General features: G+C 56.6%; 2 protein-coding genes and 1 long non-coding RNA gene across 5 annotated transcripts; 2 read left to right on the plus strand and 1 right to left on the minus strand.

Annotated features, from left to right (window-relative positions):
* Nucleotides 1–90: 90 nt before the first annotated feature.
* Nucleotides 91–12318, minus strand: BTK (Bruton tyrosine kinase). Of its 2 annotated transcripts, none has more exons than XM_064463118.1 (19): nucleotides 11938–12318; nucleotides 8486–8668; nucleotides 8215–8313; nucleotides 7890–8018; nucleotides 7272–7353; nucleotides 5556–5684; nucleotides 5382–5449; nucleotides 4689–4870; nucleotides 4313–4375; nucleotides 3996–4050; nucleotides 3587–3669; nucleotides 3350–3477; nucleotides 3125–3199; nucleotides 2596–2767; nucleotides 2118–2334; nucleotides 1439–1503; nucleotides 871–989; nucleotides 581–738; nucleotides 91–443 (listed from the first exon to the last, which is right to left on the minus strand). In XM_064463118.1, the coding sequence occupies exons 1-19, from the start codon at nucleotides 12316–12318 to the stop codon at nucleotides 372–374; spliced, it is 2460 nt and encodes an 819-aa protein (XP_064319188.1). In that variant the 3' UTR covers nucleotides 91–371. The 2 variants fall into 2 exon arrangements, with proteins under 2 accessions (XP_064319188.1, XP_064319189.1); XM_064463119.1 differs by having other exon boundaries at nucleotides 94–443; nucleotides 7890–7958.
* Nucleotides 1606–10209, plus strand: LOC135315358 (uncharacterized). Its single transcript, XR_010374814.1, has 3 exons — nucleotides 1606–1717; nucleotides 8537–8822; nucleotides 9798–10209. It is a non-coding gene; the product is annotated as an uncharacterized LOC135315358 (long non-coding RNA).
* RPL36A (ribosomal protein L36a) lies at nucleotides 12317–15262 on the plus strand. 2 transcript variants are annotated; one of them, XM_064463123.1, is made up of 5 exons: nucleotides 12317–12604; nucleotides 12917–13022; nucleotides 13237–13304; nucleotides 14986–15108; nucleotides 15193–15262. In XM_064463123.1, the coding sequence occupies exons 1-5, from the start codon at nucleotides 12317–12319 to the stop codon at nucleotides 15211–15213; spliced, it is 606 nt and encodes a 201-aa protein (XP_064319193.1). In that variant the 3' UTR covers nucleotides 15214–15262. The 2 variants fall into 2 exon arrangements, with proteins under 2 accessions (XP_064319193.1, XP_064319192.1); XM_064463122.1 differs by lacking the exons at nucleotides 14986–15108; nucleotides 15193–15262 and adding an exon at nucleotides 13827–14462.
* Nucleotides 15263–15836: the final 574 nt, after the last annotated feature.

The following is a 15836-nucleotide window of genomic DNA, read 5'->3' on the forward strand; positions in this document are numbered from 1 at the left end:
GCGCGCCCCCTGCCGGCGGGGCGGAGCCGGTGCGCGGCGGCAGCCTGGGAAGCGTCGGCAGTGGGAACTGTTTATTGTGCACAGGCCCGGCCCGCCGCCGCCTGCGAAGCCCGGCCCCGGGGCTGGCCGGGGCCCCGCCTCTGTCCTTGGCTGCGAGAGGCCCTGCCGGTGACGGGCTGCGGTGGCGGCCGTGAGGGCCCCTCAGACCCTTGCTTGCCCGGGGGTGGCCGGTGCCATGTCCGTGACAGCGGCGCTGCAGTAGCGTTAGGTACGCAGGTCCGTCCCAGCAGGCGGTAGGGCAGCACCAGCCCAGAGGCATCAGCCACCAGCACCAGGCAGGGGTCTGCAGTCAGGGCCGGCCCAGCCGAGGGTCAGGGTTCCTCATCCGTGATGTCCAGGATGCTGCCCAGCAGCGTGGTGAAGGTGGGGCGCTCCTCAGCCTTCTGCCGTGTGAGAAGGGAAAGCCCTGCTGGAGCCTGCCAACAGCCCCTCTGCTCCCTGCACCCCAGGGGAGCCACGGAGCCATGCCAGCCCCCACAGGGCAGCTTCGAGGGGATCACTGAGGGTCAGAGCAACTTACCTCGTGCCAGCAGCTGTACATGATGGCGTAGACCCGCTCCGAGGCCTGCTGCGGCCGGTACAGGCGCAGGCCTTGGATGACATGCTCTGTTGTCTCACTGTTATTAAACCTCTCGTAAGGCATCTTTCCCAGAGAGTAAACTTCCCACATCAGAACACCTGTAACAGGAAATGGCAGGGAAAGTTCATGGCACAGCAGCACCTGTGCCTGAAGCTGGTTTGCAGAGGGGCTCACTGTTGTTGGGGCAACCTCTGTTGCCAACCTCCAAGTCATTAATGCTGTGCTCTTACCGAAAGCCCAGACGTCAGACTTGCTGCTGAACTTGCTGTACAGAAGCACTTCGGGGGGAGACCACCGCACTGGAAACTTTGACCCCATGGAGCTTGTATACTCGTCATCTAGAACATACCTGCAGCAGATAAATAGATCAGGGTGCCTGTCTTGGATTTCACATATCACCCCTCCATGCAATTGACTAAGCCCAAAAGGAATCAACAGCTCTCAGTGACCAGAGGTTGCACTCCACATAGGTTTCAACAGGAAGAAATGCTCTTTGCAAACAAGTATATGTTAGTCAAGATTGGGGAAGGGATAGGGTAACATAAGCATAGCAAAAAGGGGATGTGGAGAGAAAGCTGCAGCCAGGAGACTAGAGGTGAGGAAAGAAGCAAAGAGGGGGGGAAAAGGGATGGGGGAAGTAAGAAAGGGAGGGTGGAAAGTAGAGAGACAGAAGACTGAGCCAGATAGATGAAGCAGAAAGACAGGAAAAGACAGAGGAAAAGCAGAGCTGGAAGATGGTGGCAAGAAAGACTAAAGTGCAGAAGAGACAGGAAGGTGACACAGACTTATCTACCAGACCTGGAAAGGCCAAAATCTGATACTTTCACAATTCCTTGGTCGTTCACCAAACAGTTGCGAGCAGCCTGTGGATGGAGAGATGGAGGCAGTCACTCCTACCTGCTCCTGCATCTTCCATCCCCCTGTACCATCTGAAATTTCATCTCACCCCCACGCACTTACTTTTCCTCACTTTGTCCTGTAGGTTCACCTGAATTGGGGCAAGCTACAAAGTCCTCAGCAAAGAGAGCAAGAGAGGCCTCCAGAGGCCTGAACAAAGCAGCACCAGGAGGAGATCAGGTATGGCACCTAGCAGGACTGCAAGCTGGCAATGCCAGCCCAGGCCTGACAAGCTGCAGGCTCAGCTTTTCATGGGGGTTGAGAGGTCCCTTTTCATGTCTGAGCCAGTGATACTGCCTGTGCTGCCTATCACAAACCCTGCCCTACTCACAAATGCATCTCACATCCCCTAGAAGATGACCTAGTCCTACCCTTTCTGCAATCTCTGCTAACTCACTGCAAAGCAGTGACTTCAAGAACATCCTGCCCATGCTCGGGTGGGCAGGGAAGCTTAGAGGGATATTCTGCAGAGAAGGTTGCAGAGCTGCCTCTCCTCATGTTCATGAACTAGCTGGGCCCTGTCTAGGGCACGCTGTGGCTGTTGCTGAGCTGGAGGTGTGTCCTTCAGCCACAGCCCTACCAGGTCTCGGTGCAGGAACTGCTTGGATTCCAGGTACTCCATAGCTTCACAGACGTCCTTGCACATCTCCAGCAGCTCAGCAGGCTGGAACCGCCGCCGAGTTTCCCTCAGGAAGTTCAGGAGGCAGCCGTTGGCCATGTACTCAGTGATGATGAAGATGGGACGCTGCTTGGTGCAGACCCCATAGAGCTGCACCAGCTTCTCATGAGACAGGTTCCTGTGTTGGGTGCAAGAAGGGCAATTCTGAGCATCTAGAAGGCCAAGCAGCAAAAGCAGCATCTATGAATAAAGAGAGTTTGGGAAGAGAATGTGCTCCTGGCCCAGCCAATGGTGGAAAAGCTCACCAGGCAATTATCATAAAGGCAGTAGGTTCTCAGATGCATTCTGCAGAGTGTGAGGCTGCCTGAGACTGTCCCTCCACACCACCCATTCTTGCAAGGCATATCTAGCACTGACCTGTAGGCTGCTCACCACTTACATCATGACTTTGGCTTCATCAATAAACTCATCCTCTGACATGGAGCCCTCCCTGATCATCTTGATAGCAACATTGTACTGGCCTCTCCATTTCCCGTACTTCACCACGCCAAACTGCCCTGTCCCCAGCTCCTTCAGGAAGGTCAGATCCTTTGGGTCAATCTCCCACGACCCTAGAAAAAAAGTGCAAGCATAATGTGGGTGCAGATGACCTCCCTGCAGGATGTTCCTAGTCATCTGATCCAGCAAGCCCAAGAAGAGCTCACAAGCATGTGCTGTCTGAAAAAACATCCCCCAAAAAATCACTGAAATCTGAGACCTGTTCCTCCAGAAGATGGGGAACAAAGTAGCTTGTCACACATCTTGGTCTGTACTGTCACCAGAGAGCCAGTGAGTGTTAGGAAGTGATTCCTGGGAAGGCTGTGAGCCCTGCTGCCATGGGACAGCCAGGATTCCAGTCCTGGAAAGTTACTGCCGGTAGAGACAGGCCCTGCAACCAGGGAACCGTGAGGTAGCCCAGGCCAGCTTACCATAGCCGAGGCCAGCTGTGGAAGGAGCACTTTTCTGGTGTTGAGACACAGGGTACTTCAGTCTGGATATGAGCCCTGAAACACAAAAAGGTAGATTGCCACACCATGCTTAGCCACCACATTCCAGCAGGGAATGCAAGCCGCCTGCCTTCATCGCAGGAAGAGGAGGGTACTCTTGTGTCAGTGAAAACACTGCTGGCCTCACTCTGTTCCCCAAACACTGACCGGCAGAGTTGTGCTGATGGTAGGTGATGAGCTCTGGGATGCTGTTGAACAGGTGCTTTTCTGCCAGGTAATACTGATTCTGGGGGGTGCAGCATACAACATAATGACGGATCATGCCTTGGGGGTCTCTGGAGAGACAGTACATGGGATAAGCGACATGGGGAGGATAGGCAGAGGGTGAGAGGTGCCTGGAGAGGCCCTCTGAAGTAGGAACAAGCTGTTCCTATATCTGCTTACACAGAGGACTTGGCATATACGGAGACAGTGTATTTCCCTGTCTTGCTGGTGGAGTCTCGGACAATGAAGCCTCCTTCCTTACCCTAAAACAGAAAGGGGAGAGGGGATGGAGTAGTTGTGGGGAGGCATGACTGTTACAGGCAAGACTTAAAGTGAGTGAAGATCACAGATCGCAGCATGGCTGGAGAGGGTTCAGTAAGTCAGAGGAGTCCTACTTCCAGTGCCTGCCAAGAGCTGAAGTGCCTGCCAGGAGGAGGTCACGTTGGGGTAGAGATGGTTCCTGGGGCTGTTGGGGCGACAGTCCCCTTCCAGTGCTAGCCAGGGTTGGTCCCATGCTGGACACAACATCTCAGCAGGCCACGTAGGGCTGCTGTGTAGAAAGGACCCAGTCTAGGGAGTCGACACTTACCTCCTGTTTGAGCAGTTGCTCTGCCTGGCTCCGAGTAATATTCTTTGAGTACCACCTGGAACAAGGACACAACCATCAGGGAGATCATCACAGCCACTGCTGTCCCCAGCCTGGTCTGACCCCAGCCCAGCCAGGACAGGTGCTGCAGGGCGCAGGGCAGGGATGGCTGTCATCAGCCAGAGGCTCTCGAAGGATATGCAAGAGGGAGAGCAACCCAGCCAGGCTGGGCTCGCAGGCTGCACACGTTAACAGAACTGAATGTAAAAAGTGTCCGACCAAGCACTACTTGCCATGTCCCTGCACCTTCTCTTACTCACTCAAAGATCTCCAGGGAATTGCTGGTTTCAGTGACATAGTTGCTGGGGATGTATCCTTCCCTCCTGCAGGAGAAAAGGGGCTGGTCACACACTGATGGAGGGCGCCAAAGGGAAAGCAGGTTCCTGTCCCAGAATGCTGAGTAGACATGGGCTCAAAAACTTTGGCAAAAACCCATTTGGGTTCATGCTTGGGGAAGGCTGATACCATAGCCTGCTTCAGTCTCTCACTCTCTTCATGTGCCATCCCATGCGGGAGCCCGCAGGCAGCCTGTCCTAACCCCCATGATGCTGAAGAGGTGTGTTTGCCCACCAGTGCCTTGGCACCAGGAGAGGACACCATTGCAGGGCGAGTGCTGCAGGTAGTGGGAGCTCTTACCCATTCTTGTCACGGGCTTTCCACCAGGGCAGATGGCTTTCCTCCAGGATGAAGTACTCCTCACCCTTCTGTAGCTGCAGGTCCTGTGCATTCATTGGCAGGTAGTTGTAGAGGGCCACCACCTTCTTCATCTCGCCTGCTGTGCTGGGGGCTGGCTCGGGGGGCAGGGGCTTCATCACCATCTTCCCCAGAGCAAGGGAGAGCGTGGGACATGGTGAGGCTGGCAGACACACTGTTTCCCAGGCAAGATCCTCCCCAGGCCTGGCACGGCAGTTGGCTCAGGCCAGGTCAGCGCAGCGTTCATCTCAGCTCCCAGCTCCCACATATATCTCCACCAGGAGGCCAATCCCCCCCATCAGCACTATTTATTGCAATATTTCCCCCTTGGAGACCTGTCTTCACAAAAGATAAGTGCTTTCTCTCTACTTTTTGGCTTAACCTGTGACTCCTCCACCCTATATCAGGGCTTGTCTCTCCAGCTCCCCCTGGGGAACCTCAACAGCGAGATCATTTGCCTTTCCTCCAGGCCTTTGGGCTCCATCCCCTCGTTCAAGTTCCTTCTCCCTTAGGGCACCATCCTGACATCACCCGCCAGAGCAGAGCCCTGCCAGTCATTGAATGTGTTGGCTTTTCCCAGACAGACCCTTCCTTAAACACCCTGGAATAAACCCACATGCTGATGCTGGCCCCTACCTGGTCCTCCTCAGGAGTGGGGGGAAGAGGCTTCTTTGTCTTGCGATGCGATCGTCCAGCTTTTAAACCTTCAGAACAGAAAAGGGACTAAGGTGAGAAGAGATCCGCAGTGTCATGCTGTGGTGGTCCCCAGGGGCTGGGGACAAGGCAAGGGGAAGGTGCCCGGTGTCTTACTGCCATTCCTGCTCTCCAGGATCTGGCATCCCATGGCGTTCTTGGCTGTCTGGGAGCAGCACAGGTACTGGCCGTCAATCCAGAAGCAGGGGTGATACTTCTGTACCAGGTCACTGTTGTATCGGATCACTGTGGCAGAGGAGCGGAGATGTGTGTGACCCAGGGCTGTGTCCTCAGTCCGCTGCAGAGAGCTCTCTGCTCCCTGAATACAGACGATCAGCCCCACTAAATCATTTCACCCTCTCCTGTGCGACCGATACAGTCGCATGCGGCCCTGCTGCTCAGGTTTCCCTCAACTCATCGCTCGTGTTTTGGTGCTACAGCTATGCAAACCCCATGCACCAAAATCCCTAGCTTGGGGAGGACCAGGCTTTTCCTCTCAGATTTGATCAAAGCTCTTCAGCAGCTCTGCAAAGGGACACAAGCATGCTTGGAGGGCCAGGTCCTGCTGTGACCAGCCTTCCTGCCAGCCAAAATATCCAGCATCCCCATGGCTGCTGAGGACCACAGCTTGCAGCTCTTTTGAACCCTCTTTTTTCCAGAAGTGGGGAGGGAGGCCAGTGCTGTGCCTGGCTTGTCCATGGGGAGAGCAGGGCACTGCCACCATCCCTTGCCTGCTCAGAGACTTTACTTGCTGGGAGACTGCTCCCTTGCCAGGCAGGCACCAACCAGCTTCCTCATACTTTGCCCCAAGCTAGAGGGACAACTGGATGTGCCTAAACACCACTGTGGCACAGTGCTGGCCCACAGCTCCACAGGGTAGAGAGAGCCCCTTCACTGGTGGGGCAGGATGAGGGCATCCTGGCAGCTGAAGACCAGCATTTTCTCCCCCCTTTTCCCTGTGGATTTTACACCAGCTTCAGCTGCCACAGCAACCCCCCTCCCATAGCAGGGAAATGGGGAGAAGGCTGGCTGCTTGCCAGGACAGAGCAGCAGGGGTCTCGTGAAATAACCGACTTCCCCGTTATCAGCCTGCTCTGCTTCCGCCTTGCTCAGGCAAACTTCCCTGTGTCAATTCGAGCAGCTAATCTCACCCTACCAGAACAAAGCCACAGAAAGATACACATGCACGAGGAGACACATACAGGCAGCTCCAGCAGATTTTGTCCAACTACAAGCACCCGAGCCCCTCTGCGGAGTGCTGCTGCAACATGCTCTCAGCTTGAGGAGGTAGCACACGTGCAGCTAAGCATTACCTCAGCAGCACCAAGTAGACTTGGGGTGGGTTGGGAGAGATGCTCCCTGGCTTCCAGCAGGCTTTTCACCCATGTTTCCTAAAGCACTGGGGGCTCTAACCCTGCCTTGCATGCCAGTACAGCTGTGTGGCCACATCTGCTATTTCCTCTTGCCCTCAATAACTTCTGAGTCTGCTTGAGCTAATTTGGAGTAGGCTTGCAAGAGAGCAAGAAGCCTCAGCTGAAGTGACTGCAGTGCTGCAGAAGTCAGAGGGTAACAGAGGTGAGGGTCCGCCTCCCTGGGGCAGGAGCAGCTGGCATCAGCTCAGGGATGTTAGGAGGTGTGCATGTAGGGGCATGGCCTTATGAGTACGCTCATCACAGGAGAAGTTTCTGATCAGCACTCACTCTTCCGTAGACATGGGATAACGTAACCACAAGATAGCGAGCCCCCGGAAACCCAGCACTCTGGGTTGTGCCGCACGCACAGCCGATTGCTTGTGTTTGCTTTCTGAGGGAGCCACAGAGCCCCCAGACTCACCGCTCTTCAGCTGATGGATCCAGCGTTTGCGCAACTCCTCTGTCGGAGAGAAGACGTAGAGGGGCCCTTCATCATATACCACCTGCAGGACCACATGCCTCAGTGCCCTGGCCAGGGGTCTCCCGGGGAGGACTGGGGGAGCCAAGGCTTCTGGCCACCCTGAGCAGCTGCTGCAGAGCACAAGCCCTGCCGGTGTATGCTGGCCCTGCACCATGCTCGTGGGACCATGACGGAAAGGTTATAAATAAGCCCCCTCCCCTGAGACTTTCCACTTCCTTCTCTGACTTTCAGTGTGCCAGGGGCTATGCTGGGTGCCAGCAGGGGCAGGCAGCTGAGTTGGGGATTGAGCAGGCAGCTGGTCTCCAGCATCGGCCAGGAGACCAAAGGGGCAGGATGGAGGTCAGAAGCAGGTTTCCATTGAAGCAGCCTCCTTCCAATTCCTCAGGAGGCTCACCTGCCTGCCCCACACAGCATGGGCAGCAGCAGGGTGTCCCCAAACATCTGAGTGACACCTGGCACTGGGGTAGCAATGCCATGTTTGGACCCTCCGGGGTCCTCCCCCCAGCACCCTGTAGCCAGGCAGAGCAGACCGGCAAAGGGAGTGCACTGAGGACTCACCTGGAAGGGGTAGGGGAACCGTTCTATGATTGAGATCTGCTCCATGTTGTTGTAATCCTCTCCCTTCCTCTGGAAGACAGAGGCAGAGATGCATGCTGACATCCTGCTGCTCAGCTGCTGGCATCTCCCCTGGAACCCACAGCCTTTGGCATCCCCCTGCTCCGCATCAAGCTAGACCCCTGGTATGGTATGGGCTGCAAGTGCAGAGCCTCCCATGCCCAGCAGGGCTGTCCCCCATTCCCACCACCCCAGGGCAGGGTAACTCTCCCTACTGCCCCAGCAAGCAGACAGGGGGCAGATGCAGGAGCCCTGGGATGTTCCTTACCGGGACCTGCCGCTCGGGGGGAGGGTTGTTTTCAGGCACCACCGTCTCCACACAGGTGATCTTCTCAATGTCCACTGAGCCCTTCTTACTGCCCCGGCGCTGCAAGAGACGGGGTTGGTCCAAACAATTGCCAGGGAGAGACCCAGGAAGACTCAAGCCATCCACCATCCCTGTCCATCCACCCCTTGGGCTGGGTGCTGGTGAGGGACAACTGGTGGCTCACAGGCACTGCCACAGCACAGCCCCTGTGGCCCTGAGGCTGCCGACTCACCCCCCGCTCAAAGTCATATTCGTAGTAGGACAGCTTGCTCTCTGTCAACAGGAACAGGCGCTTCTTGAAGTTGAGGGGAGACGTTTTCTTCTTCTGCTGCGAGCGCTTTAAGAAGATACTCTCCAGGATGACGCTGGCCATGTTGGCCCCACCAGCCTCCTTCACGCCGTGCTTGCTGGGTTGCTGTGGGCAGGACAACACCAGCACGGCACTTGCTCAGCCAAAAACCTGCCCACCACTGGACCTCGCTCAGGTGCACTCTCCTCCCTGCCTGAGGGGCAGCCAGGAGGTGCTGCAACCCCCACAGGGGGAATCAGCTGCAGAGGTGTGCAGGCAGGTCAGTGTGGGGTATTTGTGATGTGACCTCTCTCTCCCCCGTCCCCTCTCTGATGCCAGGCTGTGGACCAAGGCACCACCCAGCTGGCTTCAGCTCCTGCCGGAAGCTGGAGGGGCCCTCTGGGTGTGCGCACAGACACACAGGACGCAGACAGCTGGAGAGGGAGGGAGTCAGGGAGGCTGCAAGAAGCATAGCCCCGGGGAGGAGAGCAGAGCCTAAGCAGCAACACCCCGCAGGCTCTCTCCTCCCCTCCAGCGTTGTGCATGTGTGTTTGTGTGGGCCATTTCCTCCTGCCGCACCACAAGCACCTCGTGCTGGGGAGGTGCTGACTTGGCAGTCTACAAGGGACAGCCACAGCAGGCCAGTCCCTAAAAAGTTGTGAGTAGGTCCTGGTGCAAATAGCTGCAGTGCTGTGCTGCCAAGAGCACGGAGTAGCCCTAAAGTCATCCTTTCCCTCTGTGTCGATGGAGCCTGCAGGAGTGCAGGGACGATGCTCAAACCCCTTTCCTACCCTGTGAGCAGTGCTCGCCGGAGGCCTGGCTCAAAGGGCCGCCTCCAGCCAGCAACCAGCACTTCTCAGCAAAGCTCTCCTCCTCAGCCACTGTAGGGATGGTCTGGGCAGGAAAGGGCTCAGATGAGAGGCTCATATCCCACTGCTGCCCTGCCTTCAGGGGGCTGGAAATCTGCCCTGGCCCATCTCTTGGAGCAACCCATCCATCTCACCCTGTGCCCTTCCATACTGCACCCAGGCATTGTGCAGCTGGAGCTGTGGGCTACTCCTGCTCTGAGGGCTGTAACCAACACCTGACTCCAGCCTGGACCTAATGAGGAGCTGATGAGCTACACAGAGCAACTGCTGAACTATGATCCATTGAAGCCTTCCTCCATATCTCCTGCCCCAACCACCTAACAAGCCCTGGTCCCCCTTCACCTTCACCACCTCCACCTTTTTCCTTTTTCCTCCTACAAACACAGCTTTGGAGGGCAATCTGGGAGAAGCTGTTTCCCTCCCCTGCTGCCTGCAGCCCATCTCCTCCAGGGGAGGTTCAGAGGTGAGTCAGAGTCAGAGGTTGAGCCCCTGCTACCTGGCCAAGCAGCCCGTCTGCCCCCTCCCCCCGCCCAGGACACAAACATTGGCTCACTCACAACAGGGACCAGGTGAGGACCAAAGATGCCAGGAACTGGTCCCATCTGCTATGCATTTCTCCAGGGCATGCCGCAGGCTGGGGGCAGGAGCAGGGGCATCCCTCCATCTGCTGGTGATGCCCAGACTCTCTCAGCACAGCTCCTGCTGCTGCAGTGCTGACCCTGCCCCGCTGCTGTGGCTATAGCCAGAGAGGCTGAGGACAAGCAGGGTTCCCCACTCCCAGGATCCCCCCTTCCCTCTCCTGTGGCCCTCATTGGTTTGGGCCTTTCTGGCTTGTTTGGGTGGTTTAAAAAAACAAAACTTAAAAAATGAGTTGTCAGAGTCTTTAGAAAAAACAGCAGCCTCTGTGTGTGGGCTGATCCATGCCTGGGGAGGAGGCAACTGGGGTCCCTGCTGGGGATGGGACAGGGCAGGTGGGCGGGGTGGCCACTGACCCAGACTGCTGGCAGGGTGGTGAGTGAACCCAGAACAACCCCAGCATCCACCTGTAGCCCCAGGCCTCTGTTTCCCTAGTTATAAAACACAGCTGCCAGTCCTGCGCCCCAAGAGCAGGAGGGCTCCCATTGCCCCCCCTGCACAGACATGGTGCCTGAGCACAGCAGCCCCAGGCTCCAGCCCATCCCAACCCCAGAAGCTTTATCTTGAATCACAGCAGCTGGGTCACCACCAGCAGTGCCAGGCAGATGGGACACATCCTCACTGTGTCTTCTGGGACAGTGTCACCAGGGAGGAAAGGATGATGAGTATCTCACAGGGCTGTCCTGCCTCAGCATGGCACAGCCTCCCTGTCCCCAGCACTGCCTCCTTGTCCCCAGCATGGCACAGCCTCCCTCTACGTGGCACTGCCACTGGCCCTGCTCTGGCCCTGCCTGTCCTTTTGGGTGGTGGGTGCCCCATGGGACTCACCCCCACAGCTAGCCATCACTGCTGCACCGTGACAACAGAGATGGTGAGTGGGTGGGTGGAAGCATGTCCTGTGTGTCGTGTCGCCCCCCCCCGAGCTAATGTGACTTCCTGTCACTGTCACACCTTGGCCAAGCGTGCTCTGATATCACCATGGGGCCTGGCACAAACTGCTGGCCCCATGCCACTGGACGCTGTGCCCCACCATGGTTCCAGGGCCAACCTACCACAAGCAGGCTCCCTGGCCTCTGCCTGGGTCCCGCTAAGGAGCCAAGCCTGCCTGCTACCACTGGTTGTTGGGGAGCTGGCATGCTCAGGGCAAGCGGGAAGGGCAAACTCCACAGCCCCCATGTTTCAGGTGCAGCTTGGAGGGTGACAAAGATGAAGGGTGGGAGAGACAGAGGAGGGAATGCCTGCATGGGAACAAACCCAGAGCTGCACCCCTGCAACGCCCACTGCAAAAGGCACAAGCAAGGAGCGGCTGAAGCCACTGTCAGCAACCCAACCCCTTGCTCTGGAGCACGCCTGGGGTCCCTGGCACCCCCACAACACCCTGATCCCATGATCTGCTGCAGCCCCAGATCCCCTGGCACCCACACCACATGCTGGCCTCCTGCTCCTGTGCAGCCCTGGGGTCCCTGGCACCCGTGCACCACGCCACTGCCCTGCTCTGCTGCACCCCCATGGCCCCTGGCACTGTGGCCCCATGGCAGCTGTCCCACCCCCGGTCAGATGCCACCTGCTCACAGCTGGCCAGGCTGCAGGACAAGACTGACCCTTCCCAGCTCGGCTCACCTGCAGCTTGGCAGCATGTGGCCTGGGCCAAGGATGGCTCTCCTGCCCCCAGCCGGCACCATGGCCCCTGGCACCACCAAGGAGACCACAGGTGCTGCATGGAAGCTCCCACCTCCTGCTGCTGTGGCTCCCCCTGAGCGACATTAACTGGTAACAGGGCCACACCAGCACCCAGGCTACCGCCACCCTCGTGCTCCCCGCCGCGCCTCTCCGTGCCACGCGGTGCCGGGATGTGGCTCCCCCGGGCCCTCTGCACCCCAGTGCACTCACCGAGCCCTCCCGCCACCGCTCCGGCCAGCCAGGGTCCCACTGCGCCCGCCGCCCCTCGCCCGCCCCGAGCGGCCCAGCCCGGCGGGTTGGGGTAGCTGTGGTAGCCGGAAGGCAGGGAGGCACGGTGGGGTCGGTCACGCAGGGAGGAAGGACGGGGCCGGCCAACCCCACCCTTTCGGTTCCCCTTTTTTTTGTTTCTGACTCAAAAGCAGCAGCTGTGTTTCCCCCTGGAGACAGCCGGGCCACCTCCGCGTGGGCGCCGGGGCTCCGGCCGCTGCAGGGCCTACCCTGCACGGCAGGGCCGCGGGGCCTGGACACGGCGCCAGGGGCGCGGGAGCGGGACTGGAGCAGGGCTGTGGGGCAGGTGGGGGGCAGCACCATGGTCCTGCTGGCTGCTTGCCTGCCCCTGCTTCCCACGTCCCACACCCTGCGCACCCCACAGCCTCCCAGGCCAGCTACACCCTGGCGCCCCGCGCCCGCAGCCCCCGCCCCGCGGCCCTCGCTCAGGGTTATCGCCCCGCTCTCCTCCCACCGGCAGAGAGCGCTATACGCCCAGTGCTTGATGAGCCGCTCGCCCTCCTTTCGCCCCTCCTATCTATGGTACGCCAATCCCATCTGCTTCCGCTTCCGGGGCGCCCCTTCTCTTCGGGCCGCACCCGACAAGATGGTGAGTGCTGGCGGGAGCGGGATGCGGGTCCGCTGTTATCTGCTGTCATCCGCCGCGACGGCGGCTCACTCCGCCCGCCTGAGGCGCCGGCCGCTGCGCTGTGTTCTTGGCCAGCCGCTAGGCTGGGTCGGGGTGGCCGGAGAGGCTGTAGGCCCGGGATGATGGTGCAAGGCCTCCTGGAGAGGAGGGGAAGGGCGGCCGGAGTGCCTTCGGCATCCCCGGGGCGAGGGGGCCCCGGAGCACGGCGTCGCGTCTATCCAGCTCCCTGCGCGGATGCTGGCTGTGCTGACCGGCTTCTCTCTGGTCCTTTAGGTGAACGTCCCGAAAACCCGCCGGACCTACTGCAAGAAATGCGGCAAGCACCAGCCGCACAAAGTCACCCAGTACAAGAAGGGGAAGGACTCCCTCTACGCCCAGGGTAGGGGCGCTCTGGGGCATGGCCCCGGGGAAGTTGCGTGGGGCCCGGGTGTTCAATGGTTGTGAGCCAAGCACACAGCTGTTAAAGAAGGGGGAATTGCTTCTGATGGGTTATGCAGCTGCAGGCTGAGGTCTTCTGGGGTTTGGTAAGAGTGCCAGTTGTGCTTGTAGTATGTTTTGAGGTGTTGCCTAAACAGAGCCATTTCTTCCCATAGGAAAAAGACGCTACGATAGGAAACAAAGCGGCTATGGGGGCCAGACAAAGCCCATTTTCCGTAAGAAGGTGAGTGCTGCTCCTGGAACTTTCTTGGCAACCCACATGCCCAGCTGAAGAGGGACACTTAAGCCTCCTGCAGCCTTGTGGTTGTCCTGTGCTCGAGCTGTTATGGCAGTGCTGTCTGGGGAGTGTAAGTTTGCCATCTGCATTGCTCATCTTCCCTGCTGCTCCTGTCTCATGTAGATACTCAGGTTTTTTTGTAGGAGTGATGTAGCGTGTGCTTGCAGAGCAGGTTCTGTAGGGAGCCTTGATGCTGCAGGGGAGTGGGGTCTTATTGGAAGTGATGCTTTTGATGAAAGGAGTGTTTTCCTCATTGCTTGCCAAAGGGGAGAAGTACAGCAAAGGGAAAGTGAGCCTTCTGCTTGCTTTGCTTATGTTCCTGAAGTGTCAGTAGTTTATCACTGAAAATTTCTGATGGATTTGTGAGGCTCTGCATAGTGAGGCTGCCTTCACTGACAAGGGTATGACAGAAGCGAAGCACATCCAACTCCTGGAGGTACTATAGAACATGACATTATTTTCTTGCAGTCTTCTGTCTCCAGGGAAATCCATGTCACTGAGCCAGTAAAAATGAGAGCTACAGCTTTCCTGAGTCTCAAAGCAGCAGTGGAAGGGCAGCAGTGCATTCTGTTACAGATGAGTTGCAGAAACCTGCTGCTGTCATCCTTTCTTTTTAGTGTAGGTACCTGGAACTGTAGCCTTGCAGCATGTTTTCCCTCTGTGCCTCTACATACCTCATGCCAGAGAGCTGGTGAGGGCAAAATCTGTGGTATTCACAGCAGGGAAGCAAAACCCAATGAGCTGATTTGTTACAGTTTCTGTCTAAACTGTTTAGTTATGCTTATAGAGCTACTTGGTTCACTGCTGGAAAGCCCCAGTATTCCACTGGAGGCATTCAGGAAGTCTTCCAGCAAGAAGAAAAACATGAGAGCAGTTTTTCAAGTTGACTTTCTGCCAGGAAGTGGGGAGCCCTTGCAGAAAATACTTCTACAAGCTGGCTATACAAGGCAGCCATACTGCTCTCGCAGCCTGGCCCTCTCCACCTGTACATTGCCATCCCCTTTTCTGTTTCTTCCCAGTCAGCATTGTATGGATGATTGGCTGAAGTTTATAACTGGTGGTTACAGCTCTGTCCAGCTGCTCCAGTAGCCTCGCAGCTTTGGATTCTTCCCTCTAGTCTCTTGGGTTTCATCTGACTTCTCAGTAGCTGCAGGTCAGCACTGAGCATGTTGTGTCACTGCTTCTGGGGAAAGTTTGTCAGTGGTGCTGCTTTGAGGTGTTTCTTCTGTCTGGCTTTCTGCTGAACTTCTGTTCAGTCAGTTCAGTCAGAAGCCAGTCTGTTCTCCCACACTGCAGAAGTACCCGTTCCTTGTTATGTTCATTAGCACAGACTTTCTTCCAGCGTGGCTGATCTCTGCAGGGGACCAGCCCTGCCCCACTAAGTCCTTTTACTAGTGTCCTTTATTGTGCAGGTACAGATCCGCTATATTCCTGTACTCGTCCTTAAGGTGCCTTCTGTTTTTTAATGGAGGGAGCCTAACTGTGTTGGTAGTGGTTTTTTTCTTTACACTTTGAGAACAAGCTGCTGAATCTTCAGGAGTGCAGATAAAAGGCTTTTCCTGAGAGCAGCAATTTGTCTGCTTGTGGGCACTTCGTTCATTGGTACGGTCTGCTCCTCTCCTCCCAGGCTAAGACCACAAAGAAGATTGTGCTGAGGCTGGAGTGTGTGGAGCCCAACTGCAGGTCCAAGAGGATGCTGGCCATTAAAAGGTGCAAGCACTTTGAACTGGGAGGAGACAAGAAGAGAAAGGTATGTTTGTGTACCAAGGGTGGCTGAGAAAGGGTGGTGACATTTGGTGGTGAATAAACTTGCTTCGTCTCTTCCTTCTTACAGGGCCAGGTGATCCAGTTCTAAGCTCCATCCTACTTGTTGCTACAGACCACATTAAAGTATTTGGAAGTGATCTGTTGCTTGTTTTTGTTTATCTTCTCTTGTTGGTGGGGTGGGACTTGTAATTATATCAACCCAACAGGGAGGTGTTACTTGCAAAGCTGCTTAGTAAATGAACTGTTTGAAGGCTTTTGAAGAAGCCCTGCCTATGGCTGGGATCTCTTTACTGTGTTACCAAGAGGTGTTTTAGAATATATGTAGAGCCTGAGGCTCTGATGGATTTTTGCACCAGTGACTTCTCTGCGTGAGTGTTGTGCTGCCGCTTTTCTCCATGCTTATTTATGAGCTTCCATGGTAGAAGGCTGCCTTCAAAAGGGCCTTCTCTAAACTTCTGCAGCTTGTTTCATTTAAAACAGTTTGTCTCTATTGTAGTGGTTCCATACCAGGAATGCTGTGGTGAATTTGAGTTGTTGGTAGATGAAGTAGTGATTGGGGTGGGGCTGGGGAGGTGGAGTGGCCTGAGTAGGCTTTTTTCTTTTCCAAGTCCTTGCCTGAGAGGAGAGGCAGATAAGATTCCTTGCATCCAGCAATGGTTTAATCACAGAAGGGGCCAGAGTAATCCAAACTCCTCCCCCAAACAGCCCCTG

This window comes from Phalacrocorax carbo, chromosome 11, assembly GCF_963921805.1.
Source record: "Phalacrocorax carbo chromosome 11, bPhaCar2.1, whole genome shotgun sequence".
In the NCBI taxonomy this organism is placed as follows: domain Eukaryota; kingdom Metazoa; phylum Chordata; class Aves; order Suliformes; family Phalacrocoracidae; genus Phalacrocorax; species Phalacrocorax carbo.